Source organism: Myxocyprinus asiaticus, chromosome 45 (assembly GCF_019703515.2).
Source record: "Myxocyprinus asiaticus isolate MX2 ecotype Aquarium Trade chromosome 45, UBuf_Myxa_2, whole genome shotgun sequence".
In the NCBI taxonomy this organism is placed as follows: Eukaryota; Metazoa; Chordata; class Actinopteri; order Cypriniformes; family Catostomidae; genus Myxocyprinus; species Myxocyprinus asiaticus.
In genome coordinates, this window is record NC_059388.1 from 24,345,348 (window position 1) to 24,357,010 (window position 11,663).

The window sequence follows — 11,663 nt, forward strand, 5'->3', positions numbered from 1 at the left end:
TTAATAAAATTATTTGATTATCGTCATGATGCATCCTCAATTAGTGTTTTCACCAGTGATTTCATTGACGAGATTATCTATGATTATCTATCACTTATTAAATGTAAGCAAATTTGTGACATTGACCATGTTAACGCCGTAGCACAAAAAGTCTGATTTCTTTGCGCCCACTGAATCACACAAGATGCTCTTTGGGACATTTTCAGATCATGCTGGATAACATGGATCATCAAGTTTGGCACAAACTTGTGGAGTCCATGTGGTCACAAGTAGACTTTTGGTCTACATAACACCTGCACAAAAACAGCACATTCCCAGCATCGAAGAGCAAGTTTTAATCAGTTAAAAATCAAACCCGTCATCTTGGTAAGGTCTCTGTTCCAGGTAAAAACCCAATGCAGACTAAATGTGTGAGAGTATTTAAAGCCGCAAAGCTACTGATGCAAATTCAGCCTGCATTTGCTTCTGTTTTTAGAGCAGAGTTGTGCATGTACTGTAAGCCTGGGCAAAAACCAAATAAATACTTACTTGTTTCAGTGCCAAGTTTCCAATAATGAGATTCCATTTCTCTATGGGGGAGTCCATTTTCCCCACATTCACCTGAGGAAGACAAGATTCATGAACACAATTTGTACTCTCGCACTCCATTTGCATTCAGTCACCCCTTACCAAAAACATACTGTGGCAGTACAATGGTAAAGTGATGGTATTATATGGTAATACCATGGTACTTTGATATGTACCATAGCACTGAATAATTGCCACATTAATGGTATTTATATGGTACTCTAAGGTACAAACCGTTTTGCCATGTTACCATAAAAAGAAATAAAAAAAAAGCCTGCTTGAACCATGGTACTGTTTGTTACTTTTCTGTTAGTGACTCAAGCTATTTAATGTAGTATATTTAAGGCATTTCATGTGCATTTACTAGCATTTCTTTGTGCTAGAACATGTTCAGGTCTTTTCACTCCAAAATCAAAATATAATATAAAACTAAGCCTATTCTTAGGACCTATTATTCTTACATTTGCATTGTAAAATTATTTTCTTACTGTGTAAACAGCTAAATCGAGAAAATCTTGAATAGAAAAAAAAAAAATTATTTAAAAGGATAGTGCACCTAAAAATAAAAAATGCCATTATTTACTCATGCTCATGTTGTTGCAAACCCATATCACTTTCTTTCTTGATTGGAACACAAAGGGAGATGTTTGGCAGAATGTTACCCTCAGTCACCATTCACTTAATACAGAAAAAAGATGCAATGAAAGTGAATGGTGAACATGCTGCAAAACATTTCCTTTTGTGTTTCAAGGATGGAAGAAAGTCAAATGTGTTTGGAACAACATGAGGATGAGTAAATGATGACCATGTTTTATTTTTGGTTGAACAATCCCTTTATCAAAAGACCAAATTAACTCTGGGTGGTGAATTTTGAAAAGAAACTAGTAAGACAGGACATGTTATTATAAAATGCAGCAATAAACTGAAGAAAAAACACCATCTAAGTAAAATATAATAATGTTCTGGGTTTGGAATGGATCTGTGCTCACAGTTTAAGATGGCAGACTCCACAAGTGCGTGTGCTTAAATAAAAAAAGAAAACAAATGTAATGTGAAGCAGCAGCGTACAGAAGAGAGACATCTGAGGGCAACAGACTCCGTAAAGAGCAGCTCAGTTTGAAATGACGTGTGTGTTTGTCTTTTTCTCCCCAGCTGTGTGAAGGTGAACAGAAGGCCTGTACTTTAGACCCTGTCCTCCTCTCACTCCACACCACCGGGGTTTATTTATTCTTTCACCTCGAGGGGGGACGACACATTTGCCATGAGAACACTAGACATCAAACTGTGTGCACTGAAACCCCTCTGAGTGCTAGAGTCAAGGCCAGAAAGAAGCAAAGGGCTGAAAAACTAGCTACAAAAAAAATTTGAAATCGCCTTTTCAGCAGATAGCAGCCGAGACTCCAGTGCCCAGAGAACAGGACAGTTTCTTCTATACAAGTTATGAATTAGCTTGTGTAATTTATGTAATCTACACTGGGTCTGTGCACACACACACACACACACACACAAACACACACACACACACACACACACCTAAACATACCTGAGTTTTAACTACAAAAAAAACGTATTTAAAACTACAGTGTGACATATTTACACATTAACAATATTCAGCAGGAAAAAGGTAGCTCGGATGTGATTGGACTGTGAAAAAGCTGTCCTAATCCGCAGAAAAGTCCTGTCAGAGGTACAGAAGAACATTACAGAGAACAACAGTGTGGTTCCAGAAAAAAAAAAGTCTATTCACCTTTTCCATAGGCAAATAGATTTTTTTAAAGATAACTTATAAACCTTTACTGACAAACCTACTGTGAGCTCAGAGGTTGTTAATCAATGGTGTATGCTTTTGTTGAAGCCATCAATCCGCCTTATATAACTTAATGTAAAAAAATCATGTTTATATACGGTATGTTAGAATTTCTGGTGAATAACTACCCTCCTGTGACCCCGCGTCCACATACATGCACATTACGTTTTGGCTTAATTTCATTTAAACCGACTGATCTCAGTTCAGGGGACTCTGGGCAGTCAGTAAAGGGTTAAACTACATGCGATCAAACATTGTGGCGTCAATCACAGACGAGTTTGTTTTTGCGAGAAACGCCAACAAAACTACATCTGGTATGAAACTTATTTAAGTTTTTACATTGAAATCTGTTTGAGTCTCTAGTTTCATCCGATAAGCCATTTTTTTTAATTTGAGCGATTTATCGCAAAAAAGCACGCTGTTAAACACAATGCCCACATTTGTGGACTGCATGCTCAGTTTCAGTTAAAATATCCTATATTTACTGTGCACTATCACATAGAGAATCAATGGATGCATCCAAAAACTGGAAAATGTTGCTTTCAGGGGCTTTATATGGTGTTAGGATGAAAATAAGGTACATTTCTAACTGTTCTGAGACCACTGCAGACAGACAGCACACTGGAGGTTACGTCATTCACTAAATAGGGAGCAAGGAAGCATCCTATTGCTCTCTATGCAGTGCATTCAATCCATACTTCCTTTTTAAAGTTCAGTTTTAGGTTGCAGATGATATTTGGACCACTCAACATGTTTAGCAGACATGAGACAATGGTAATCAGTACATAGATTCAGAATGTATAATTTTATTTTAATATGGTTGGCAGTGATTGGATAATGCTAGACAACACATAAAATCAGAATTAATTAAGCTAATGTCTGATGTCATGTCTGTAATGTCTCAAAAACATGAATAACCAACACTCCTGGAAACATAAACAGTTTGATAAAACAAATCTGACTTTCTATAGCTTGATATTATTTAAAATTTCACAACTTAGTCCCGCTGTCCACATATGTGGCCATCAACTTTTATCAAATTTTTTTTTGCATGTTTCTTAGGGCCTACTAGATACAAATCAAAAGGGGGAATCAACAGCAGTCATGCAGGGGTCTCAGGAGGCTACACTACCCATGATTTTACTGAGAAAGATCCAACAATAAGAAAGCTGCAACAAACAAAGCGTGCCAAAAGAGCTCTGCAGTGACCACCCACTTCCATAATGCACTGTGAATTGGTTTCTCCAGTCTTACACTACACTATATTTGTATATATATGAACATTTTGGAATATAACATTTTGCAAAATAAAATGTATGAAAAATAGTCAAGATTGCGCTGCGGATGGCAGCCTCGGTGTGGAGCTCTCCAATTCTTTTGTTGTTTTTGTTTGTTTGTCCTGTGTTTAGTAAGTTCAATCAGTTTTACCAGGAATGAACTGCTGAACATTCAGCAGTACATACCAGACCATCTTTTCCCAGTTTTGGACTATTCAGACATTTGTTGGACATTTTAGTCGGAGGCACAGCTGTGTTGTGAGACACAGGCGAGGGAAGCGAACCGGCACCCTGGTCAAGCTCCAACAGCGTGGTTTTCGAACAGCGCTGCCGAGTATTCATCTAGCGAATCTCCGCTCTCTTCCTAACAAAATGGACAAACTACATCACCTCACCCATTCAAACAAGGACTTTTCAAATTCTGCTGCCTTGTGCTTCACAGAAACCAGTGAAGCCATTCCAGACAGCGCGTTACATCTGCCGAGCTTTCAGCTGTTCAAAGCAGATCGCATTGCAGAGTTAAAGGGGAAAACGAGAGGTGGTGGAACATGTTTTTACAACAATGAAAGTTGGTGTACAGATGTAACAACATTTAAGAAGATGTGCTGTGTTAATTTGGAAGCACTCTTTATCAACTGTAAGCCTTTCTACTCACAGCGAGAGTTTTCCTCGTTTATTCTGGTGAGCGTTTATATTCCTCCACATGCATGCATAAATGCAGCACTGCAACAGCTGGCTGATCAGATCACAGACACAGAACAATAATACCTGGACTCACTTATTATTCTGGGAGATTTTAATAAAGCTAACCTCACCCCTGAATGGCCAAAATCCAGACAGCACATTACACGCCCCATCAGAGACAGAAAAACATTGGATCATTGCTACACAACAATAAAGGATGCATATCGCTCTGTCCCTAGAGCAGCTTTGAGACTCTCTAATCACTGTCTGGTTCATCTTCTTCCAACCTACCGGCAGAAACTAAAATCAGCTAAACCTGAAGTAAGGACTGTAAAGAGATGGACCAATGAAGCAGAGCTGGAACTACAAGCCTGCTTTGACTGCACAAACTGAAGTGTATTTGAGGGTACAGACACCAATCTGGACAAGCTCACAGATACTGTGACATCATATATCAGTTTCTGTGAGGATATGTGCATTCCTACTAGGACTTAACATACAACAAGGCCTAGTTGGCATTTCACCCACTTGTCTAAAATCCTGTGCTGACCAACTGGCCCCCATCTTCACACAGATCTTCAATAGATCACTGGAGCAGTGTGAAGTTCCCTGCTGCTTCAAACACTCCACCATCATTCCTGTCCCAAAGAAACCCAAAATCACAGGACTTAATGACTACAGACCTGTCGCTCTGATGTCTGTGATCATGAAGTCATTTGAGAGACTGGTGTTGACCCACCTGAAGAACATCACTGGACCTTTTCTAGATACTGTTCAATTTGCTTATCGAGCAAACAGGTCTGTGGATGATGCAGTCAACATGGGATTGCATCATATCCTGCAACATCTGGACAGACTAGGGACATATGCAAGGATCCTTTTTGTGGACTTCTGTTCGGCTTTCAACACCATCATCCTAGCTATTCTCCAAACTAAATTACACCAACTCTCTGTTCCCACGTCTATCTGTCAGTGGATCACCAGCTTTCTGATGGACAGGCAGCAGTTACTGTGGCAGGGGAAATTCACTTCCAGCACATGTACAATCACCACTGGTGCCCCCCAGGGATGTGTGCTCTCCCCACTACTCTTCTCCCTGTATACCAATGACTGCACCACCAAGGACCCCTCTGTCAAGCTCCTGAAGTTTGCAGATGACACTGCTGTCATCGGCCTCATCCAAGATAACGATGAGTCTGTATACAGAAGGGAGGTTGAATGGCTGGCTCACTGGTGCAGTCAAAACAACCTGGAGCTGAACATGCTCAAAACAGTGGAGATGATTGTGGACTTTAGGAGGAACACCCCACCATTGACCCAGCTCACCATTCTAAACAGCACTGTGGCAGCAGTGGAGTCATTCAGGTTCCTGGGCACTACCATCTCACAGGACCTGAAGTGGGAGACCCACATTGACTCATAATTCCTTCACCAGCTGAGGAAGTTCAACCTGCCACAGGTGCTGCTGATACAGTTCTACTCAGTAGTCGAGTCTGTCCTCTGCACCTCAATAATTGTCTGGTTTGGTTCAGCTACGAAATCAGACATCAGAAGACTACAATGGACAGTTCGGACAGCTGACAGGATTATTGTTTTGCCCCCTGCCCTCCCTTCAAGAACTATACATTTCCAGAGTGAAGAAATGGTCTGGAAAAATTACTCTGGACTCCACACACCCAGCCTACTAAATTTTTGAACAGTTGCCTTCTGGCCGACACTTCAGAGCTCCGAGCACCAGAACCGTCAGACACAGGAACAGTTTTTTCCCCTTAGGCTATCCATCTCATGAACAGTTAAAACTACCCCACTGAGCAATAATTATGTGCAATACACAGCTTAGTCTGTTTATATTTTTCCAACATACCCTACCTCTTCTGCCATACATTTCCTTGCATCTGAATATAACAGATTTGTATTTGTACATATATATATATATATATATATATTTGTCTTATTGTGTATTTCTATATATACTTATATTTTCTATTCACTTTTTATTGTTATTCTATTTTTTTATTATTATCTCTGTCTTGTTGTATTGTTTGTGCACTGGAAGCTTCTGTCACCAAGACAAATTCCTTGTATGTGTAAGCATATTTGGCAATAAAACTCTTTCTGATTCTTCTTCTGATTCTGATATACTCTAAGTACATACAGTGTGGCCCACAAAAAAACGGAGCCCCTATATTTGATTGCTCATAACATAAATATACATAAAGGCATTTGCACGATTTTTGGTGTACTTCTACGACTTTTTTAAACAACAAAATGACGTCACCCTGACGTCATTGTGAGCAACAACTTGCTGCAAATAAATAAATAAATAAGAAAATCGTTTAGCTAAGTTTTCAATGGCAGCAAACTTAGGTGCTTCTCTTTTGCCATGTGGCCCCATTTTTTTAGGGCCAAACTATTTACTTATTGTAGAGCCGAGGAGGGCGGGGCCGGGCTGGAATGACGCACGCCCGGTCCCCAATCAGCCTGATGGGCGGCCAGGGAAGACAGTTCGAGAGAGAGAGAATTACAGACAGCAGCCCTGCATGTGTTTATGTTTGTGTGTTTTTGTTTAAGTTTATTATTAAACTATTATTTATATTCTCAAGCTGGTTCTCGCCTCCTCCTTTCCCTATAACCCCCTTACACTTATTTATTTATTTTTAGCAAGTTGTTGCTCACAGTGATGTCATTTTGTTGTTTAACAAGTCGTAGAAGTACGCCAAAACTCGTGCTAACACCTTTTACATTTTTCAGATATGAGCAATCAAACATAGTGGTCCCATTTTCTTTGGGTCTGCCTGTAGTTTCTATACTTAAATAAACTGTTTTATATATTTTTATCAGTTTTCATTTGATTATGTCATTCACAGTGCTTTTTTAGTTAATTCCCTCAATAAAGTCGTTAAGTACACGGTCTTGTACCTTTGTCTTTTTGTCCAGTTTTAATTTATTTTTTGCTTCAAATCAAAGTTTGTAATGTAAATCACACGGAAGCTGGTTGGTTTGGTTCATGGCTTTGAACCCTTTTATGAAAGGTTTCATGAAATCCCTGTGGAAAAAATGAATGGGAAAAATACTTCTGGAAACAAGGTGGCTAAAAAAAGTGGACATGCACTGTTGCTTTCTATTATAGTTTGATAAACATTGTGTATTTTCCTTTAGAATAACATGCACTGATGAAACATGCACAATAAGACCAGGGGCATTTCTTAAGAAAGTAAATACATTGGATTTTGATTTCATGTTAACTTTAAAGCCTGTTTGTACGTGTTCTTCACTTAAGACATATGGATTTTGAGATACCCATGCAGTCATGACCATAATAACAGACTAGCTAGTCATATATAGTTTACAGTTTACAAGTCTACAGTGAGAGGCAAAACTAAGCAACAACTGTTAAGCAAATGACAATTGTTGCTAAGTCACTAAACGACGTGTTGGCACACCTTAACTGAAGCAAAACAGATCTGAGATATAATTATGATGATTTGCAAACAGCAGACTGTGTGTATACATTTGAGCATTAAAAGCCTCTGTCATGTGTTGCAGTTTGGATACTAACCGCTGTGGAAAGTCTGGATGCCAGAGTCATCTCCAGGTTTCCTTTCAGACCCAGGAGAGCAGGAACCAGGATGAAGATCTCTGTAATGTTCTTAAAAGCTTCCCAATGCTTAGAGAAAAAGAGAGGAGAGATTTTCAAGAAGGAATGTAATATAAAACTGTGCTGGACCTGAAATGGATCTTTCCTCACATATAAACCCATTTTAACGTTCATTTAAAGGGATCGTTTGAGGCAGTCAGTCCCTAACATTCTGCCTAACATCTCCTTTTGTGTTCCATGGAAGAAAGAAAGTCATACGGGTTTGGAACAAGAGGGTGGGTAAATAATTTCAGAATTCTAATTTTTGTGTTAATATAGCTTGTTGAGTTTTAAGGTAGTCACCTGTAATCTTAATTCACCAATGCCAGTAAATACAACTTTCAGAAGCTCACCTGTACTATATCCAACACCACTCCGGCTGACACCGTCCCAAACCCAGCCAGGAGGAAGGGCACCAGTATCTGCAGTGCCATGGCGAGTGGTGACTCTTTGGGCATGTTCCTGGTGGTCGATTGCTGCCCTTCTTCTTCGCTCTCCTCTTCCTCATCCACCTCTTCTCCTGAAAGCCTGCCATCGGGCAGCATGAGTTCCGTCTCCGCATAGCGTTCATCTCCAGCATCGGATAGGCTGACGGATCCTCGGCCGCTGCGATCTGAGTGACGGCGTGGTTCACGATGGAAGCCATTTTTGAGGTTCTCTGGCTTGGGCGTGCTGAGGTCCACCATGGCCAGCCGTTCCTCCTGTATAGCAGTGTAACCAGAAGGTACCATGGTCTGAAGTAAGCAGGGTATGGGTCTCAGTGTTAGAGAGCTCCAAGATCCTCCAGCCTGAGATGTCAGACTAGTGCCCAGGGAGCTGAGCACAGCGCCCCCTGTGGTTCGGAGGCTCATAATGTAGACTGGAGCTGGGTGGGCTCATGGCCCTCCGGACACTGAGAGGGGCAGAAGATCAGTAGAAGAGGCAGGTGGTGTCCATAGCAGTAATGAAGAAGCTCTGCTTGTTTCACAGTAACCTGGAGAAGATGAATACAGAGTGAGACTGTTACTCTTAAAGAAATCTTTCCCTTTTAGTGTTTTGATGATCCACTGATTACACTGAAATGTCAACACCATCATTATGTGCTTTTGTACTCTGCCAACAGCAGCCATTTGATCTAGATGCTGAATTGGCAAACAAATGTTTAGTACAGTCTAAACCTCAATAAACTAAAGAGTAGTTACTAAACACACCACACATGGAGCTACCTTTTACACTACTTTAAGTGCGAATAGATTATATGTATACTGGAATAAATTCATCATACCAAATTAATTACAAATAATGAGCCCAATTTCAGTTTAATCCTATACAACTGTTTCATGAAAAATGTGTATAAATATTGTAAACAAAGTAAATTCAGTGCTGATAGTTTACAAAACTTCTCAGAACTTAGGTAGAGAAACAAATGCATCTTAAAAAGCACTTAATCTCCACAAATCAGCAGATTATTATGCTTTTTATGTAACTAAACACACATTTTAATGTATTATGCATGTGCTGCCGTGGCATGGAAATGACAGGATGCATGATCAGCTTAAGAAAACAAGGAAATACAAAGAAATACGCCAGTTATGTGAAGTTTATATGGTCTAGATCTGTAATAAACATTCAAATATGTGTCACAACCTTTTTATAAGCACATATGGACTTGTGCATAGGAATGAACCCAAAACATAAAATATTCTCCAGCTGCCTCATCATAAAAAACACTTAATACAATGACTCAAACCCAAGTCAAATGAAACCAGTGCTTCGTTTAATGGGTTAAATATGTTACCGATCACCGTGGATGGTAAAAATGATCATAAATGAATGTATTTACCGAAGTGTTTTCAGTTCAGCTGAGGCGAGGTCCGCTGCTTTCCTGATCTCTGCTGGACTGTAGCAGGTAATGACAGCGCCGGCGCGTCATCACTGCGTGCACTGCGACAGTCGCGAGCGCACATTTCAAAATAAGAGTTCTGGGGTGTGCTGTGTGTTATACATATATGCAGTATGCTCTACAAAATCTAGTATGGATCACTAATGTATAGTAAGTAGTGCATAGTATGTGTAGGATATATGAATGCAACATATATGTAGTATACGCTATAAAATCTAGATTGGACTACTAACGTATTGTAAGAAGTGCATAGTATGTGTAGGAAAAATGAATGTAACATATATGCAGTATGTACTACAATATCTAGTATGGACTACTAATGTATAGTAAGTTGTGCATAGTATGTGTAGGAAATATGATTGTAACATATATGCAGTATGCACTACAATATCTAGTATGGACTACTAATGTATAATAAGTTGTGCATAGTATGTGTAGGAAATATGATTGTAACATATATGTAGTATACGCTACAAAATCTAGTATGGACTACTAATGTATAGTAAGTAGTGCATAGTATGTGTAGGAAATATGATTGTAACATATATGCAGTATGCGCTACAATATCTAGTATGGATTACTAATGTATAGTAAGTAGTGCATAGTATGTGTAGGAAATATGATTGTAACATATATGTAGTATGCACTACAAAATCTAGTATGGACTACTAATGTATAGTAAGTAGTGCATAGTATGTGTAGGAAATATGAATGTAACATATGTAGTGTGCGCTACAAAATCTAGTATGGACTACTAATGTATAGTAAGTAGTGCATAGTATGTGTAGGAAATATGATTGTAACATATATGTAGTATGCGCTACAAAATCTAGTATGGACTACTAATGTATAGTAAGTAGTGCATAGTATGTGTAGGAAATATGAATGCAACATATATGTAGTGTGCGCTACAAAATCTAGTATGAACTACTAATGTATTGTAAGTAGTGCATAGTATGTGTAGGAAATATGAATGTAACAATCTACAATCAATTATATTAACAGACTAATACTGAAATACTAGAAATATGTTATTATGTTTTAAACACATTTATAGACAGTAGCACATCTTATAGGTATTTTAAAATGACAAATGTAGCAACTAGGTAGCTTTCAGCAGTGTTAGAAATGTACTTTAATTCGAAAGGGATAGTTTATGCAAAAATGAAATTTCTCTCATTTACAACCTCATGCCATCCCAGGTGTATCACTTTATTTCTTCTGTCGAACACAAACAAATATTTTTAGAAAAAGATCTCAGCTCTGTAGGTCCATACAATGCAAGTAAATGGTGGCCAGAACTTTGAAGGTCCAAAAAGCATATAAAGGCAGCATAAAAGTAATCCATATGTCTAGTGGATAAAGCCATATTTTCAGAAGTGATATGATATGTTTTGGTGAGAAACAGATCAATATTTAAGTTCTTTTTTTTACTATAAATCTCCACTTACACTTTCACATTCTTCTTCTTTTGTGTTTGGCGATTCGCATTTCTTGTGCATATCGCCACCTACTTGGCAGGGAGGAGAATTTATAGTATAAAATTATTTAAATATTGATCCGTTTCTCACCCACATCTATCATTTCGATTCTGAAGATGTGGATTTAAACACTGGAGTCAGGATTACTTTTATGTGCTTTTTGGGCCTTCAAAGTTCTGGCCACTGTTCACTTGCATTTTATGGACCTACAGAGTTGAGATCAACAGAAGAAAGAAAGTCCTGCACATCTGGGATGGCATGAGGGTGTGTAAATGAAAATATAATTTTTATTTTTGGTTGAACTATCCCTTTAAAGGCAATATTTTGC

The 11,663-nt window shown here is 38.7% G+C and overlaps 1 protein-coding gene across 1 annotated transcript in view; it reads right to left on the minus strand.

The window, feature by feature from the left end:
• The window catches only part of LOC127435255 (solute carrier family 41 member 2-like), a 32,268-nt gene extending 22,354 nt beyond the window's left edge, over positions 1–9,914 (minus strand). The window contains exons 1-4 of the mRNA XM_051688559.1: positions 9,795–9,914; positions 8,326–8,945; positions 7,895–8,002; positions 529–600 (exon numbers count right to left, since the gene is read on the minus strand). Of these exons, the coding sequence (XP_051544519.1) occupies positions 529–600; positions 7,895–8,002; positions 8,326–8,823 (678 nt within the window). The 5' untranslated portion in view covers positions 8,824–8,945; positions 9,795–9,914. The remainder of the gene's footprint in view (positions 1–528; positions 601–7,894; positions 8,003–8,325; positions 8,946–9,794) is intronic.
• Between the last annotated feature and the right edge of the window lie 1,749 nt (positions 9,915–11,663).